This window comes from Pristis pectinata, chromosome 11 (assembly GCF_009764475.1).
Source record: "Pristis pectinata isolate sPriPec2 chromosome 11, sPriPec2.1.pri, whole genome shotgun sequence".
Taxonomy (NCBI): Eukaryota; Metazoa; Chordata; class Chondrichthyes; order Rhinopristiformes; family Pristidae; genus Pristis; species Pristis pectinata.
In genome coordinates, this window is record NC_067415.1 from 31,091,242 (window position 1) to 31,110,888 (window position 19,647).

General features: G+C 39.2%; 1 protein-coding gene across 1 annotated transcript in view; it reads left to right on the forward strand.

Moving 5' to 3' along the window:
- Nucleotides 1-19,647, forward strand: part of cryl1 (crystallin, lambda 1) — a 50,194-nt gene that overhangs the window by 14,408 nt on the left and 16,139 nt on the right. The window contains exons 4-5 of the mRNA XM_052025569.1: nt 10,412-10,573; nt 16,457-16,651. Coding sequence (XP_051881529.1) covers nt 10,412-10,573; nt 16,457-16,651 — 357 coding nt within the window. The remainder of the gene's footprint in view (nt 1-10,411; nt 10,574-16,456; nt 16,652-19,647) is intronic.

Sequence of the window (19,647 nt, forward strand, 5' to 3'; positions counted from 1 at the left end):
TGAATGCGTGGCAGGGGAGTTGGTGCGAGGGCAAGGTTTTAGATTTCTGGATCATTGGGATCTCCTCTGGGGAAGGTGGGACCTGTACTGATCGGATGGGTTACACCTGAACTCAAGGGGGACCAATATCCTTGCGGGCAGGTTTGCTAGTGTGGTTTGGGATGGTTTAAACTAGTTTGCAAGGGGGATGGGAACTGGAGGGATAGGTCAGTGGAAGAAGTGCATGGAGTAAAGCCAGATCTAACATAGAGGCTTTGAGGAAGGAGAAGCAGAGTATAGGGTATAAAAGTAGTAAGGTGGACAGGTTAAAGTGCATTTACTTAAATGCAAGAAGCATCAGGAATAAGGGTGATGAACTGAGAGCTTGGATAAATACATGGAACTAAGATTTTGTGGCTTTTGCAGAGACTTGGCTGTCACCAGGGCAGGAATGGATACTGAATATTCCCGGATTTGTGTTAAAGGGGATAGGGAGGGGGGGAATAAGAAGAGGAGGGGTGGTGTTACTGGTCAGGGATACTATTACAGCTGCAGAAAGGGTGGATAATGTCGCAGGATCCTCGCTAGAGTCAGTATGAGTGGAAGTTAGGAACAAGAAAGGAGCAGTTACTCTACTGGGAGTATTCTGTAGGCCCCCTGGTAGCAGCAAGGATACTGAGGAGCAGATCGGTGGGCAGATTTTGGAAAGGTGCAAAAATAACAGGGTTTTTAATCATGGGAGACTTCAACTTCCCAAATATTGGTTGGCACCTGCTTAGTACCAAAGGTTTAGATGGGGCAGAGTTTGAAAAGTGTGTCCAGGACTGATTCCTGTCACAGTATGTTGACAGGCCGACTAGAGGGAATGCCATATTAGATCTAGTATTAGGTAGTGAACCAGGTCGGGTTACCAATCCCTCAGTGGGTGAGCATTTGGGGGACAGTAACCACTGCTCCCTAACCTTTAGCATTGTCATTGACAAGGATAGGAGCAAAGGGGACAGGAAAATATTTAATTGAAGAAGGACAAATTATGAGGCTTTAAGGCTAGAACTTGTGGGTGTGAATTGGGATGACATTTTTGAAGGGAAATGTACTATGGAGATGTGGTTGTTGTTCAGGGATCTCTTGCAGGATGTTAGGGATAAATTTGTCCTGGTGAGGCAAAGAAAGAATGGCAAGGTGAAGGAACCATGGTTGACAAGAGAGGTGGAACATCTAGTTAGGAGGAAGAAGGCAGCATACATAAGGTTTAGGCAGCAAGGATCAGATAGGGCTCTTGAGGAATATAGGGTAGCAAGGAAGGAACTTAAGGGGCTGAGGAGAGCAAGAAGGGGACATGAAAAGGCCTTGGTGAGTAGGGTTAAGGAAAACCCCAACTATTTTTCACTTGTGTGAAGAGCAGAAAGATGACTGGAGTAAAGGTAGGACTGAATAGGGATGAAGGTGGGAAGATGTGCCTGGAAGCTGTGGAAGTGGCTGAGGTCCTCAATGAATACTTCTCTTCAGTATTCACCAAGGAGAGGAGCCTTGATGATGCTGAGGACAGTGTTGGTAAGGTTAATGTTCTAGAGCACGTTGCTATCAAGAGAGTATGTGTTGGAGCTGTTAGAAAACATTAGGACAGATAAGTCCCCGGGGCCTGATGGAATACTCCCCTGGCTGCTCCGTGAGGCGAGGGAGGAGATTGCTGAGCCTTTGGCTAGGATTTTTGAGTCCTCATCATCCACGGGAATGGTACTGGAGGATTGGAGGGTGGCAAATGTTGTCCCCTTATTCAAAAAAAGTAGTAGGGAACGTCCAGGGAATTATAGACCAGTGAGCCTTATGTCTGTAGTGGGCAAGCTGTTGGAAAGGATTCTTAGAGATAGGATCTATGGGCATTTGGAGAATCATGGTCTGATCAGGGCAGCCAGGATGGCTTTGTGAAGGGCAGATCATGTCTCACAAGCCTGATAGTGTTCTTTGAGGAGGTGACCAGACAGATTTGAGGGCAGTGCAGTAGATGTGGTCTACGTGGATTTTAGTAAGGCATTTGACGAGGTTCCACATGGTAGGCTTCTTCAGAAGGTCAGAGGGCATGGGATCCAGGGAAGCTTGGCCATGTGGATTCAGAATTGGCTTGCCTGTAGAAAGCAGAGGGTTGTGGTGGAGGGAGTGCATTCAGATTGGAGGGCTGCGACTAGCGATGTCCTACAAGGTTTGGTTCTGGGACTTCTACTTTTTATGATTTTTATTAATGACTTGGATGAGGGGGTAAGTGGGTGGGTTGGCAAGTTTGGTGGTGTGGATAGTGTAGAGGATTGTCGAAGATTGCAGAGGGGCATTGATAAGATGCAGAGCTGGGCTGAGAAGTGGCAGATGGAGTTTGTCCTTCCAAAGTGTACCACCTCACACTTCTGGATTGAACTGCAAGGCGGAGTACAAATTTAATGGCAGGATTCTGGGTAGTGTGGAGGAGCAGAGGGATCTGGGGGTCCGTATCCCCAGATCCCTGAAAGTTGCTTCACAGGTGAATAGGGTAGATAAGAAAGCTTATAAGCTCATAAGTCGAGGGATCGAGTTTAAGAGCCACAGGGTAATGATGCAGCTCTATAAAATTCTGGTTAGACCACACTTAGAATACTGTGTCTAGTTCTGGTTGCCTCATTATAGGAAGGATATGGAAGCATTGGAAAGGGTGCAGAGGAGATTGAACAGGATGCTGCCTGGTTTAGAGAGTATGCATTATGAGGCGAGACTAAGGGAGCTAGGGCTTCACTCTTTGGAGAGAAAGAGGATGAGAGGAGACATGATAGAACTGTACAAAATATTAAGAGTAGATACAGTGGACAGCCAGCGCCTCTTACCCAGGGCACCAATGCTCCATAGAAGAGGTCACGGCTTTAAAGTAATGGGTGGGAAGTTCAAGGGAGATATCAGAGGGAGGTTTTTTACCCAGAGAGTGGTTGGGACATGAAATGCACTGCCTGGGGCAGTGGTGGAGGCAGGTACGTTGGTCAAATTCAAGAAATTACTAGATAGGCATATGGAGGAAGTTGAAATAGAGGGATATGTGGGAGGAAGGGGTTAGATGGTCTTAGGTGAGGTTTAAAGGTCAGTACAATATTATGGGCTGAAGGGCCTGTATTGTGCTGTACTGTTCTATGTTCTAAACCAGCGGTCTTCTCTTGCTGTACTCCTGGCTATCCTGACTACTAACCTTGCTCTCATTGGCTTGTTTTCCCCTGACTTCTCATCAGCCTTGCGACTTCTCAGGGTTCCCCCAATTGCCAGATTTATGCAAGAGCTGATAAAAGTACTGATTTATTTTTAAAACGAGGAGAATGAAGGAAAACTTGAAGGTTTTTAATATCAACACCAGTTTTAAAATTATTTGAAGGAAGATGGTCAGGAATGTTGTAACTAAACTGAATGTGACGGTGTAAATGAAAACAGTAAAAAGGACTTGAACAATTCCTTTGGTATTTTCCAACAATTGAGGAAGGGTTAGGGTAGGCACGTCTGATTTGCTGAGGAAATTAATATTGAAGCCAGTGTAGAGATGAACCAAAATAAAGCACTATGAATGATATTGAAAATAATGGCAATAAAAATTGGCAAATCCCCAGAATCGGGAGTTTTCTGTCTTGGTGTTTTAAAGGGAGTAGGGAGAATATTGCAGACATGCTCCATATTACTTTCTGCAGTTCCCTTGACTTGAACTGTTTTTTTGCATTTGAAAATTGCTCAATTCAATCTGTTATTTATGAAAATGGGTGGGGGAGGAGAGAATGTAACGGTGAATTTTGGCTTTTTTTCCACAATGAAGCTCAATTTGGACAGATTAGAGAGCTAGCATGGATTTATAAGAGTAGGTACGCCTAACAAATCTGTTGGTTTTTTTTGAAGCAATTCAAAGTAGTGAACAGGGAATTGTGAATGTAATTCATCTGACACTGTTCTGGAAGCTGAACATTGCAACATATCTTAAGTAAAACTTTTCTTAAGGAGTACCAGTGTCAAACTTCATATTTGCTGCCAGAAGTTTTCCCATTAAACAGCTGCTATTTAATTGCTGACCAGTGTCTTGGCTTGTATTGCTGTCAAAGTATTTTTAATAAACTAAACTTCTGATGCTTGGCAAACTAAGTAGTAATCAAGAAGGGTTTGATCAAGTGAGGGTTTTAATTTTGTTACTGATTAGCTGACTAATCTCAAGCAAACTTTTACTACTTCATGTTTTTGCCACATATAAAATGCAATTTTTCATTCTTGATACTTGTTTTGATATGACCATTCATGACAACAAGCAGTAACACTATGAAGCTCCAGTTTGCTCTTGTCATTAAGTAGTAGAAAATATCACTTTTATAAATGGGCATTTAACTACAACTACAAATGGATGAATAAATTGTAGGTTGCAATACACTACAGAAAAGGAATGAGGAATGCCAAGGTGAAGAATCTTTCCTTGAAGTAGATACTCATCCATTTCAAGCTAAATAAATTTTGGAAGCAGAATAAGTCACTACAATATTCCACAGTTTGATACATGGGATCAAGGAGGAATTTTTACACGCTTGTATTTTTTTTTCTTTTTTAAAAAAAGTAGAACATCATCATGTGGTGAGTGGTTATTAACTTGCCAGGAATTTTTGTTTTAATTCACCAGAAAACACATTTTGGGGTTGAACATTAGAACAGCTAAAATTGTATTCCTTGGAACAGTTTTCACTTGAACCTGCTGCAGTAAATCTGTTGTAATTAAGAAATGCCAGCATTCTGGAAGTCTGACACTTTGTATGTCACTTTCACCTTTTTTGTGTAATCAATTTTTGCTCTTTTAAAAAAACTTTAAATATTGCTTTTTGAACTTCAAATTCTATCAACTTCTAATTAGAAGGTTGCATTGTACATCAGGGGTTAAGGGTTTTTTAGGTTTGTCTTTGAGTTTGGAGTTTTTCAGTTACACTTCTCTGAAAGATCTCTGGTACGATTTCTAAGGCTATTATACTAGTTTTCCTGTGGGACAGAGGTTATGATACATGTCCCATAGTAATGTTTTCATTCGTCTGTACTTAGGTTTAACTGAGATGAGTGGGATAACAAGGTTAAATTTCCCCCCTCCTGTTCTAGCAACAGGGCTAATTACAGGTGATTCTGCAATACTGGGGGTGGGGTAGGTGTTGCATTCCTCAAATGGAAAATTGTGATTATGGACCATAACGTAAAGCCTTGTCATTTGTGTATGTTTCATGAAAAGCAAACTGGGGGGAAAAACTTCTTTTTCCACAAGTTCTGTAAGAGCAAATTTTATTCCATATCTCTAATTTTTGGGTAGTAATTTGTGAATTCTCTAACGGCAAATTTCTGTTACCCAAACAGCCATTACACAGGGGTCACCTGTAATGGATTTGTGTTCCAAATTTGTCTATTTATTGAGTTTAGCACTCAACAGTGCATGCATGCGTGTTCTGAAATTGAGAGGGCATTTTGGTGATGATTTGCTGGTGGTGAAAAGAGTCCTCTAGTCATTTGTGAATTTGCTTCTACCCTCTCAGATTAGTTTATTGTCATGTACACCAGGGCACAATGAAATTCCTTATTTGTGAAGCTTGCAGAGTAAACAGTATACATGGTAATAATAAATACAATGCATACAGTGAGTGCAAAACAGCAATGGCACAAAGGTAGTAGTGCAATGTGAAGTAGTGAAAAAGGAAATGCAAAAGTGACAATAATGGAATAACCCAGAGGTAGAATTAAGAGTCTGGGAAGATAGCAGCGGCACTGGGAAGGGGATGTGAAAGAGGCAATTGATTTACAAGTCAGATAGCAATGGGTAAGAAGCTATTCTTGAGTCTGGTCATTCTGTACTCACTGGATTACAGAAGAATGAGAGGGGACCTCATAGAAACATTTAAAATGTTGAAAGGACTGGACAGGGTAGATGTAGCCAAGCTGTTTCCCTTGGTGGGTGAGTCCAGGACCAGAGGGCACAATCTTAGAATTAGAGGGTATAGGTTTAAAACAGATGTTACGGACTAGGTGAATGTCCATTTAAGATAGAACATAGTTGTGTGTGTGTGTGTGTGTGTGTGTGTGGCATGCTTACGTCAACAGAAGATAAAGGACGTAATGACGTTGTTGAAGAAGGCAGTCAAAGTCAGAGAGAGACACCAGCCTGCTAGTTTCTCTATCGATGGATGAGAAACAATAACTGTGTCTGTCACTGCAATCCACGTATGGAAATTGGGAGTAATCCGGTGGAGTTCACTTTGTTGCTGACCTGTAGAAGGAAACAGGTATTTGTGTGGACGGCCACGATTCGGATGCTTTTCGGGGGTGAGGAGGTCACTACCGAGTAAACACTGAGGTGTCGTTTGGGTTCCATCGTGGAACATTTGGATTTTGTAATTACTCTCTCTATGTTCTATACATCTATGTCTTATCTTCAGACAACGGTGGTTGCTGAAGAAGCCTTTGCTCATGTTTCACCTTATGGCTTGCTGAACTGAACTTTAAGAACCATTCCTGGACTTGGAGTTTGGGACTTCGACACACACACACGACGAGTTTAGTTTTTGGGGTTAATGTTCAAGGTTTAACATTTTTACTTCTAATATTCTAACATTTTTACTTTTATTTTTCTTATTATCATAGTAGTTAATAATAAAGTAGTTTTTAACACTGAATCATGACTCGGTGTGTTTCTTTTGTTGCTGGTTCGTAACACAGATGAGGAGAAACTTTAGCCAGAGGGTAGTGGATTTATGGAATTCCTTGCCATGTACAGCAGTGGAGGCCAGATCATTGGAGGCATTTAAGGAGGAGATGGATAGATATCTAATCAGTCAAGGTATCAAGGGATATGGGGATAAGGCTGGAAATTGGGGTTAGAATAGTTTTTGTTTGCTCATGGAGCAGACTCCTTCCTCCCCCCCATTTCTCTTTTTTTTTCTTTTTCCCCTTTGGAGCAGACTCGATGGGCCAAATGGCCTACACCTGCTCCCTTGTCTTGTGATCATTCGGGCTTTCAAGCTCCTGTATCTTCTCTGAGAAGGTAGAAGAAAGAAAAGGGAATGGCCAGGGTGGTGAGCATCCTTGACAATACTGTTAGCCTTCCTAAAGCAATGGACTGGGCAACATTTACTGCTCTCTGCAGGTTCTGTCAGTCCAGAGGAGTTGCCATTCCACTTGAGATGCGACCCATCAGGATACTTTTAAAGTTCTACAGGTGCACCATAGAGAGAATCCCTTCTTTCTGGGACCATCTCCCTTCTAAAACATATTTCCACGTACAAGTCTCTGATTGTAATCTTTTTGTTAACTTTTCCTAACTTGCCCTGTATCCAGTTCTTATCCACTTGAGTTTTCTTTGCTCCTTCCTTCATTGAAATTGTCTAGTGATAGCCTGCTAGGAGATGCTGCATTAATGCAAATTGTGTTGTTTAAGGTCCATAGCTACCACATTAAATATTTTGAAGATTTTATGGCAGTTTTTGACAATGTAGTTGCTCTTTGAATACTGGCATAAAATGGCCCCTCACTTCAGCTCTTGGTTAGATTTCCTGTCTGTAATGTTATTAGATACATGTTTTTGTCACCTGAGATGGCTTGAATAATACTCTGAATTGAAAATCTTGTTAAAGATGATTAACTTTTGTGCTTCTAAGTTATTGCAAAAAGGCAAAGTTAACTAATTGGCTTGAATAGAACGACAAAATAGGTTCTGCATCTTAGGATGGTTCACAGCCTCACTGGTACTAGTCACACTCCTCTTATTATGCTTCATTGTCACACAGGTCTACCCACTTATTTGCTCTGCCCTTGAATTTCAGAAGCAGTTTTTGTGTTTATTAAGTTAAAATCTCTGCTCTAATCCCTGTGCGATCGTGCATGGTACAATGCTATCTAACTAATGGAAGAGAAAAACACGAGGCTTTTGAAACTAGGCTCTTTTTTTATATTATAGGCAAACAGTACAACTACTGCCACAAGGAAAAACCTACTGGGAGATTATCATCCAGATTGGAATGATTGTAAGCATCCATTTAGTGATTAAAGGGAGTGTAATGTAAATGTTTTACAGGAGCTTCAGGAATCTAACCAGCATATCAGTAATTGTTTTGGGGCTTAAGGTTCCAGTGGCACCTTCCATGATATTTGTATATTTTTCAGCAGAAGGAAACTTGTATTTCTTAAATTCTCTTATGCACAGAAAAAGTTGGGAATAGAAGTTGTGCTGTGACTCTGTTAAATTTAGGATAACCTTGCAATAAACCATTCAGTGTTGTTCCCACAAATTCTTAAAGAGCTAAAGTTGCTAAATTATAATTTTGGCAAACCATATTGATAATTGGGGAAAGTATAAGAAGATGAAAACAACTGTGTTGGTCAGGCAGTTCATTTCAGAGGAATATAAAATACATTTTAAAGGGAGAATTGAAGAATTTGCATACTAACAAGATGTTGGTGTACTTGACCCAGAGAGATCTTGGTGGGTAGGTGATAATGCTGGTAAATAGGTTATGTAATCAAAGTTTTTTGTAAAGAAACTGTAGATGCAGGAAATCTAAAATTAAAAGCAATGCTGGAAATAATAGGTCAGGCAGCACCTTGCAGAGAATTGATTAATGTTTCATTTTAATATTGAAAGGCTGTCAATCTAAAACAATGTTTTTGTAGCGGTTGCTACCGCGGAATAAAACAAGACTCTACTCGGAGGATTGCCAAACAGAACTGGTTTATTTTCCCGCCTTGCGCGGGCCCTTTAAGGGAGAATGTTCCCGCCCAAAACAACCGGCAATGACGTAAGTCCTACGTCATCAGGACTTTCCCGCGCGCGGGTTCTCCCCGTCGCTCGGAAAGACAAGGCCCGCCGCCATCTTGGGCCTCGTCGCTCCGACGCCGCGCGACCCGACTGCCGAGCCGGTTCGCCCGACTAGACGGTGAGTCGCCACATTTTTCTCATTATGGAAACTGACCAATCTGAGCATTCCCGTCATTTTGTATCATTTAGTTGTATATCAAGTGATAGAAATAGCCAAAGGGACAAGGTAATATTGGACTTGTCCAACTTGCATTAGGAATGTTATAAAACCAACAAACTTGTAAATACTTTTTCTGGAAGAGAGATTATACAGAGGCTTTTGAATTAAGGTGTAGATGAATAGACCATTTTTTAAAAGATCTTTTATTTAAAGACTTTTAATTCCTAGGTTAATACAGTTCTCCTATGCTTGCTGAATTTAGTTCCAATTAGCTTAGTGTTGTCAGAGAAGTGTAGAGCTGGGGATACTGGAAGCCAGTCCCAAAGGTAGAAGCCATAACAATCATCAGACTCTGCCTGACTTGAGCATTTCTGTAGCTGAGACCTTTTTAGATAGAAGCCTCTGAAAGCACTCGGGTAGAGCCCTGACCTCGTAATGGACTCTCTTGACCTCACAATCTACCTCGTCATGGCCTTGCACCTTATTGTCTGCCTGCACTGCACTTTCTCTGTATTCTTTATTCTGCATTCTATTATTGTTTTCCCTTTATACTGCCTCAATGCACTGTTGTAATGAAGTGATCTGTATGGATGGCATGCAGAAGTTTTTTCTCTCTACCTCGGTACATGTGACAATAATATTCCAATTCCTTTACTCCATTACCAATATCCCATTGAAGATTTTAAAAACTGATGACTACAGATGACCCCAATTTGTTTTAAGGTTTGTAGAAATACAAGGTGGTGCTATAGAATGAGATGAGAGCATTGTAGCTGTCTGCAAACCTGTGCAATTCTTCCATGGCATTCACATCAATTGATTATCAATGAAATGAAAACCATTTCTGTTGACAGAAGTTTGTGGTTGCTGCTCCTGGTTCACAAATAGTTACGTGACATCAGAACCTGACCACAACTGGAACTCCAAAGTGTACACATTGTTCATTGGAAAGGCGGTGTACTTATTTTCACAGGGATGACAAGAATGACTAGTTTTAGTGCATGTGTTACAGATGGGAATTTATAGTTTGATGTAAAATTAAGAATACCTACTGACAAAATATTGCTCTTTGTCTAGAAAGAACAGATCCTACTGCTTAGCTCATTTATGATCTAGCTGGTGAACCATAGCTGCTTCCTGTGTTCTATCTCAGCTATACAAGGTGGTAATTCTTGGCTTTTAGAGCCTAGAAGCTGGGTAAAACCTTCTACAAACTGTTCCTTTTGCTTGCTGCCTACTATCAGGCATCTGAAAAACGCTCTCTTTAGTTAGTGAATTAACATCTCTATTCCTTTTATCCCCTAGAAATGAAGTGCTTATCATGGTCTCAGATTCCTGTTTGCTCTTAATGCTTTTAGTTGTTTTAAAAAAAACCTCAAACATTTAACATCCTTCTGGTACACAGTTTTGGCATGCACGGTAGTAAGTGGTAATTATCATATTTTATTTTTGTGCAGGAATGTGTTCCTGAAAACTTGGAACTGAAGAGGAAGGTTTTTCAAGAGTTGGATGAACTTATGAATGATGATGTGATTCTCAGCAGTTCTACCTCTTGTCTTTTACCTTCAAAACTATTCAGTGGCCTCAAACATGTTAAACAGTGCATTGTCTCTCATCCTGTAAGTACTAATGTAGTGAGCACTAGTGATACTTAAATTTGACCAGTGTTTATATCTGCTGTCCAAATATTAACTGGTTCAAATTGACTGATTATCTACAATGCATACTTACCAGACATTCAGCTTGTATGTTATTGGATGCAGATTTGTAATTTGGAAGTGCATACTGCAAAACAATTGTAGTTGTAAATCCTCATGTTTGCAATTTCACAACAACAGCATTAACAAGAAATCTTTGCATTAGAAAATAAAGGAGGTAAATCATCAAGTTCATTACAATGGACAAAAAAACTGGGCAAGACTAAAAGTATGAATTTTCCAGATTGGCATTGCTGGCTGGTGAACAACAGAAACAAGGTGGAATTTTTTTTCTGTTGTGCAAGTGTTACTTTAGCAATGTTCACATACAAAGCATGTTTATGTGATACAGTGAAACTTCAGAACTATTTAGTCCCAGTACACCTAATCCTTGCTGCTGTTGTGATTATCACTCTACAAGTTAATGTTTGAGCAGAAAATGCTCTACTTTATCAACATTTGATCTACACTGGTAAACTAGTGATCAAGAGAGCCTTTAATTTGCATTCTGATGTTCCAAAAATTCCAAATTTCAACTGACAGGCTTTCTGCTGAATCAGAAAAATTGATAACCTGTAATGGTGCAGCTGAGATGAAACAGTCTGTTACAACTTCATAGTCTAGAGCAATCAAAAGTTGCTACTTGCAAGCACCCCAAGGGCACCAAATCTTGAGGTAATAAATTTCATAAAATTTCTCAAAAGTATTAAATATTAGTTGCCATGCAATAAACTCAAAGGAATTATCATTTGTCAATGTCAGTTCATTACTAATACTGAAGGTAATTAGTTTTGATATTCAGTAAACTGATGAAGTTGCTGGTGAAGAATGCAACAGTGTTTGTTCAGAGAGGCTGAGAAGACTTTGGGGCAAAGAAGTAAGCTGGTCAGTAATTGAATGTGCAGTGAACTCCCCTCTCTCTTGCTGTAATGAGCTGCAGTAGTTCTTCCTTCACACTGGTTTCCCTCATCAAGGAACTGCTGTTTCCTTGTGCTTCTCCATCTGTGGTGTCTCTTGCTGACGAGCTTGCACACAATATGGCAGACCACTTTGGGGAGAAATTGTAGGAAGGTCTCCACACCTGTCCACCTTTCTGGATCTTTGAAGTACTGTGGTACTTCTGTTGGTCTTTTGATAATGTGTATTCTATTATGACCCTGGGTTGCAGAGTGAGCTATTTATGGAGGATTAATCGTATCCAACAGCAGCCATACTTTTACATTCTTGGAAGGGAGAAATATTGAGAAATAAGTGCTGCTGGATACAAATGTTGTTAGTTGCCTGGGATAATTGCCAAATCTTGCACTAATCTACTTTAGTGATCAGCAGCAAAACTACACTAAGTGGTAAGCTTTCCTATTTACAATGGATGATGGCTAGTCATCTTTCAGCTATAGGTTTGTAGTGAAGGATGCCAGACTGCTGCAGTTCCTTTTAGCTAGGCCCCTGCTGTTGTCAGTAGGGTGGGGGTGGGGGGTGGGGGGTGGGTGGGGGGGGGGGGGTGGGGGGTGGGTGGGGGGGGGGGGGGAGAGAGAGAATGTATGGTAAGGTGGAAATATACTGGTTGGTCCTGTCATTAGTCACCTTTGCTCTGGTCCTATACCTCTTGCTGCATATTTTCCTACATCTAAAGTTGTTTGAGCTTGATGTGGGGAGGAAAAGCAGAATATCTCAAGAAAAATGCTGCAGACTTTTTCCAGGTAATCCAAAAGCACAATAGCATATGTATCCACACAGTGATTCTGCTGTACTTGCTTACTGCAATAAACTTGCAGTCTATGCCCTTTCAGCTCTAGACTTGACTGATCCAAACACTCTGAGAGCCCCTTTCAGTTTGTCCTTCAAGTGTTGCTGATCTATCCTGCTTGGTATTACTCTGATTTGGGGGCTGACTAAAAGCTAAGCAATTTTGCAAATTAGTTGTCTTCAAGAAATGTCCATTTGCCTTTTTCGAAGTTCTTACTGAATGTGCTTTAACCGTTCAAGTAGCGTATCCCAGATACACTGAAAATAATTTCATTTCCTTTCTTGCCAATTATTTTACTGGATTTCTCATTTCCAGTTCACTTACCAAAAAAGCAGTTTTTCCTTGACCTCTCTATCAAAGCTTTTCACGATCCACCATGTCTTCCTTTAACCTAGAAGTCAAGCTCCTTCTGGGATTTCCATTTGTTTCTCTTGCCTTTATTCACCCTATATTTCTGTTTACTACTTTGTTTCTGATAAGGTGTTGGTCAAAACCAGCTTCCACAGCCACATGTTTTTCCTTGGGTGAATATCTATGGCTCTACTTATTCCACATGGATTCCAGTTGAATCTTTCCTTTTCTTATGTTTCCCACCCACCCCACTGTTGACAGGACTCATTTACATATTCCATCCCCTATCCACCAAGAGTAAAAATAACATTCCTCACATTCCACCCTTCCATAGATCATTACAATTTCTGCCACCTTCAACAGTATGCCACCACCATATACATCATCCCTCCTTACAGCATTTCAAAATCTCGTTTCTCTTTTTAGCACTTGCTCCAATATCTGCCACCCTTCTGCTACACCTTCCCTGAACAGTAGGAAATGCAAAACATGTCTTTGCTTCTTTCCTAGCCCCCACGTCTTTCAATTAAGGACTTCTAGCGGAAGCAGCAGTTTGTGCACTTTTTCAATTTAGTAAATTGTGCTTTATGTTCACGATGTGATCTCCTCTACAATGGAGAACTTAAACACAGATTGGATGACTGCTTGGCCGAATGCATCCATTCAGTCCATAGATAATCCTGAGTTTCCAGTTGCCTATCACCCTACATTCCATTACACCTGATCTGCCTTTGGCTGTTTGCATTGTTCCAATGAAGTCCAACACAAACATAAGAAACTGCATCTAATCTTCTGTCTAGGTATGTTACAGCCCTCTGGACTCTCAAATTAAATGCAATAATTTCAGAAAAACAACATCTTCAGTTTAGAATTGACCAGTTCTGATGCATGGTAACCCAATTTGTAACAGCAGTTCAGTTTTTCTGTCTTCACAGATGCTGTCTGATCCCCTTGGGATTTCCAGCAACATGTGTGATATTTATCTTGGTTTCGGTGTCCGTCTCTTCACCCACAAGTGTTGCAATTTAATAGAGCAGTGCATATTCAAGATAACACTTCTTTACAAAGATGAGTATCTACAGTCCTATTTGAGTCAATTTGTCTGCCACTTTCAACGATTATGAATATGCATTGCTCTTGCACTCTCCTTTAGTTTTACTGCCTCATTATGTTGTTCCTTCCATTTGCATATTTCCCTCCAATAAATGAATGTTTGTGGGCATTTCACCAATCTTTGTCTTGAAGTTTGCAACCACTGTTCACTGTTGTGAAACTTCTGAACTGTTCTTCCTGTACGCTCTCAGCAAAAGCAGGAAATGTTGATGAATCATACCATGAAGAAACACCAGAAATTATGGAGTTATGAAGCATTTGCAGAGAAAATGAAAATATTTCAATTTGGTGACCCATATTGTATTTTCTTTATCAGGAAAATATTCCCTCTTCTCTCCAACACTCTCCTTTCTCAGCAACTTGAAACTTTCATTTCTAACTTTTTTCCATTTCTGTTGGAAGATCAATGACCATTGATCATTAACTTCCTCCACAGATGCTGCCTAACTATTTTAATCCTTTTATGTGATCTTCACATTATGTATCATTTTCCATAACATTAACTAGTGTCTTTTGTGTGTACATCAAGAAATGCAAGTTCAAAAATAATAAATGTTATTTATTTACTTTTTTCACTAATTTCATAAAAGCAGACATTTTGGTAGTGATCTCCGAATTCCATAAGGGCAAACTTCTGTTACTCGAACTGCTGTAACTCCAGGGTCACCTGTACGTCTACTCTCTACCTTCCATTTCTTAACCAGTTATCTACTCAACATTGATAGAAACTTTTTGCCACTTTTTTTTTGCTCTACCTTCCCTTTTTTTAAAAAAAACATTGTTTTGGCTAGTGGGTCACATCGGTGAATTGGCGAGTGCTGAATCCCTTTCTAATTTTTAAAAAGGGACGAATTTGTATTTATCCCCACTGGCAGTACAAATAAGTCCAGAGTTGGTAAGAAGAAATGTTTTGGGAATGTGTTGAATCAATATCCTTGGTGGACATGTGTCACATAATGAAGGAAGTAGGGGAAAAAATGAAGTGATTGGACAAGGATGCCAATGTAAAGCACAGGAAGGTTGTTTAAGATGGAGTTCTTTTCTTGAGAAGTTGAATGTTGACAAATTAGGTTTGTACTTTAATGGTTTAAGAAGTATGGCTTGACCTCACAGAAGCATGTTGCAATAAAAAAATTCCATTGGATTAGTACACAGTTAGGCAGTCCAATTTATTGTTGATCTCTAGTTGCCCTATGTGACTTCATTGGCCAAAGTGCAGTGATAAACTTATTGCCAAAAATGTTGACACAAATTGGTTGCTTTGGTCCTTACCAAAAAAAATTGAATAAATGTAGAACTCATTCTGTTCTTCCTACGACCACATTATGAGCCAGTATTTAAAAGTTTTATGATATTTACAGAAGGGCTGCATGAAATAACTTGTGATTCTGTTGTACATTTCTCAGACAGCTAGAGATTGTAACAAGTTGGTTTCGGTCTTGGGTCCTGAGTAATTTTTTTTCCTGTGATCTATTGGCATAATTAATTTGTAAATGCAGATTAGTGATGAAAGTCTAACACTTCTGTAAAGTTTCTCAATTTTATAAAATTTTATTTTGGGGCAATAGTAAATGCTTATTGCATTGCAGGATCTAGGAACTGTAATATATTGACCTAGAACCTGTTGGTTAGTACTGGCAAGCCTGTGGAACAGCCTCCATTTATCCAAGTAATGCCAGCAATTTCAGAATTTTGCACATGTAAATGAATGCAGAAGTTTAAACCTACTGATAGGTTTATCAGCAAAAATCTCAATGGATCAAGTGGCTTCCTATATAACAAAGTATGAGATAAGAGAATGTCAAACTTTCAGAAGCTTTGGGAAAATTTGACATGTAACAAAGTAGGGGTATGGCTTTCTTTCAAAGGTTCCCTTGACTAATCTGGGTGAGGGCTTGTTCTGGCAGCCCCCATGTGGGGTCCTGTCTTTCTGGATATGAATTGGGTGAATATATGGCTTAAGTATCTCAGCAGTGAGTGCAATTAACACAATACACTCTTCAAAATCAGGGCCAATATTTCCTTTGGGGGGGAGAGAGACTATGCTTTTCTGTCCTGAAAACTGTTAGAGTAGATTCCAAGTAAGCACATGAGATTGTTCAATTGCCTCTTGCTTATATAGAGACACTTCAGCTTGAGATGAGGATCCACGTTTCTTTATCACTATTTTATTTGTGTGCAATCTGTAAGGAAGAGGGAAAAATTTAAAGGAGATCCAAAGGGTGAGTTTTTGACAGAGGGTGGTGAATATTTGAAATGAGCTGCCTACTGAGTTGGTGGAGACAGATACAGTTTCAACTTAAAAGGTGTTTGGACAGGTACTTGGATAAAAAGACATAGAGAAATAGAGGCCTAATGTTGGCAAATCGGACTTAGTGTTGATGGGCATCATGGTTGTATGGATGAGGTGAGCTGAAAGGGCCTGTTTCCATGCTGTATGATTCTAGTTAGTTTTAATGTGGTTGTGAACCTATATTCTCACTACACAATGTGTATTACATGATACTAATTCAAGTTTTACTTGCCACCAAAGTGAAGTTTGCAATTCTACAAGATTTGTTTATAGAAATTTAAGAGAAATTTTCTGTTTTCAGGTGAATCCAACCTACTATATACCCCTGGTTGAACTAGTTCCTCATCCTGAAACACATCCTGCTGTTCTGGAACAAACCTACACGCTCATGAAAGATATTGGCCAGTCACCAGTCAAGCTGACCAAAGAAATTGATGGATTCGTTTTGAATAGAATTCAATATGCAATTATTGGAGAGTCATGGAGACTTGTTAAGGTACGTATGCCCATGACCAATTATGTATTTGAGAATGTTTGTGTTTTCAGCAGTTATAATGAGTTATTGGATTCTCAAAATAGTTATAAATATAAGAGAAAATCCTAGTCTGTATGTGATTTAAGAACCATAAATGTGTTAGGATTTAAGAACCATAAATGTGTTAGGATTTAAGAATAGATGTTTAAAGAAAAAGCACCTTGATGCTTCAGCACATTGAGTACAAGAAGGGAGAATTCATCTCTTGCAGTTTCCTGAGAACAAACATTTATACTTATCGGGAAAAGGAAAACCTGAGCCACAGGATCTTGTGGATTCATCAGGTGCCAATCAAATGCCACTACTGTATTAAATATCGCAGAACATGTTGAGTATTCTGTGGGTGTCATGTGGTATTGAAAATTGACAGGAATCAAAAAATGAGCATGATAGGCATACTGCAGATTACCTGTCACCTCAGAATTACTGCAAACTATCGTACATAGAATTTACTTCAGTTTTTGGAAATGGGACTGAATCATGGGTATTGCTTTTCTAGCATTGTTGAAGAACATCATCCCTTTGTGCTCCTTGCAAAAGTACTGATTTTCCCCTTCCTGTATTTATGATGCTTTACAATGAGTAAAAGTTAGTTAAGAATTTTGATTTGGAGGGGAAAAAAAATGCATTTTTTTTTCTCTGGATTTGTAGTTCTGCAAAATAGGATGATTGCTCAGCTAAAAATTGAGTCCAGGTTTGTTGTTTCCATGGCTTTAACCACAGTTTAAACATAGTAGACGATTATGAATCTTCCAACCTGACAGGATGTTGGGGAAAGGACCCATGAAAGTTTGGCATGATGCTATTCTGATGAAAGGCAAAATGACCAGAGAATTGAGTGGTGATAATAGAAACTTGGGAAGCAGTTGGATTGGGATGTGTCAGCATAACAGAGCCAGACCAGACTACTGAACATTTATAGAACATGGAATGAGGCAGATTGTTTCTTGTCCCCTTAATAGTATACTTTGGCTCTCACCATTCCTCTTAATCTATCTTGCCTTCTATCCAAACAGAGATCTGCTCTGTCTTTGTTTTAGCCCCTTCCCTGTATTATTTTTAAATATTTTCATATCTCAAAACATCTAACTTTTCATAGTTCAGATGAAAGGTCAAATTTCCTGTATTTTTTGTTTTTATTTTAGATTTTCAGCATTTGCAGTATTTGCTTTTATTTTTAATGCCCTCTGTTTGGCACAGGTGGGCAATAGAGTTAGAGTTGGTTGACTTAAAGTACAAATAGGATGCCACCATCCTTCATATTTCAGCTAAAGTATCCACTTTAACAGTAAGGGAACCTCCAAAAATCTATGGCATATACAGGATCCCAAAGATGTCGTAGTGATGTAGTGCCAGTCAGTCCTTTAAGCTTATCTACATATTTCACTAGTACACTTCTGGGAATCTTGAATCCACTTGTTTAAAGCACCCATCTACAGTTTTTGCATTGCTTCAGAAATCCAATCAATTTGCTGAAAATATCCCCCTCTTAAAATCATAGTGTTTTAGATAAGCTAGTCCCTATTTATAAAAGCTTCATAATACCTTCAAATATTTCCCAATAATGGAAGTAAAACTTGTAAGACTCTAATTTGATTGTTTGGCAATTACCCTTTTGGTTTTTTTTTTGGAAGGAGGAGTTGATGGTCACATTTTGCTGTTTACCAGTCAGAGATTTGGCCTCCAAGAAGATTGAAACAAATGTCCCACGAAGACTTGCTATCACTTGAGCCAATTCAAAACCTTAATATAATGCTGCCAGGAATCCTATCTACCTTGAGTTTCATATACTCCAATGTGTCCATTATTATTATAACTTTCCATATTTACACCTTTAAACTTTATTGAAAATTCTAATGCTACTTTCACCCTTTTTTTATGAACATCATTGAAAATTGCCAACAAGGGCACAGACTTGTGGAATTTAGAAGAAGAATCCTCTGCATTGTTTCAAGCTATGGTTTGCATGTGATCCCTCTTATTTATTGGCATTCCTCATCCTAATTTAATAGCTTTCCTAATCCTATTTCCTTCCTGAACAATGTATATGCTTTCTCTTAAAACAAATCTTGATGTCCTTTTATTGTTCCTAACCTACTACAAGGAGAAATTCTTTTTGCTACTCAAGTTATTCCTTTTTAAACTCTTCCATTTTCCTTCCACTTCTTTCCTGGTTTGCTGTTCTCATAATTACCTCTACCTTTTTTAAAAAAAAGGCTTGTCAATAACTTCATGCACTTTAAACATCCTTTTTCTACCCTTGCCTACCCTGAATGTGAAAACATTATTGCCAGATGTTTGACGTGCTGAGTTTTTCCAGCATTTTCTGTTTTTTAACAGACATTTCCTTGTTTTTACAATGCTATTTTTCTGCTTTTCATTAATTAGCCCTAAATCCTGTACTATATCTGTTAGTTGCTTAATGCATTGCTTTTAACAAATCCCTGACAATATCATGAATTTTTGCTTGCATGCATCCTTTTCTCCATTGTGTATTCCACTAAATATTCTTGAAATTCTCCAGGAATGCTATTTAAGGCATTAACACTGATCTTTGTTCTCAGCTCCAGCAAAATTAGATTAGTGACAATTTTGATTGGTCTGTTGCACATTCCTATTATCAATATTTGCTCTTCAGTATTTTTCAATTGTATTCAAAGTGAATTCATACTACTAACATTGTCACTAATCCAGCTCTGATGATGATACCCATCCCTCCAGCTTCCTCTTCCTAGTTCTTCCTCACAGTATTTATCATTTGATTTCAAATAGCTTCTCACTCCCACAAGTTCAGTGTCCTGTGTTCCAGCAATTTTAGCTCACCAATTCATGCAAGATAAAATTCATTTTTTGTACTCCACTTTTGAAAATTCCATGGACTTCATCTTTTTCCTTTGTATTAGCACAATTCAGATTGTCCCACTATCTCTACTTATTATTTATAGTGTTTTAACTGT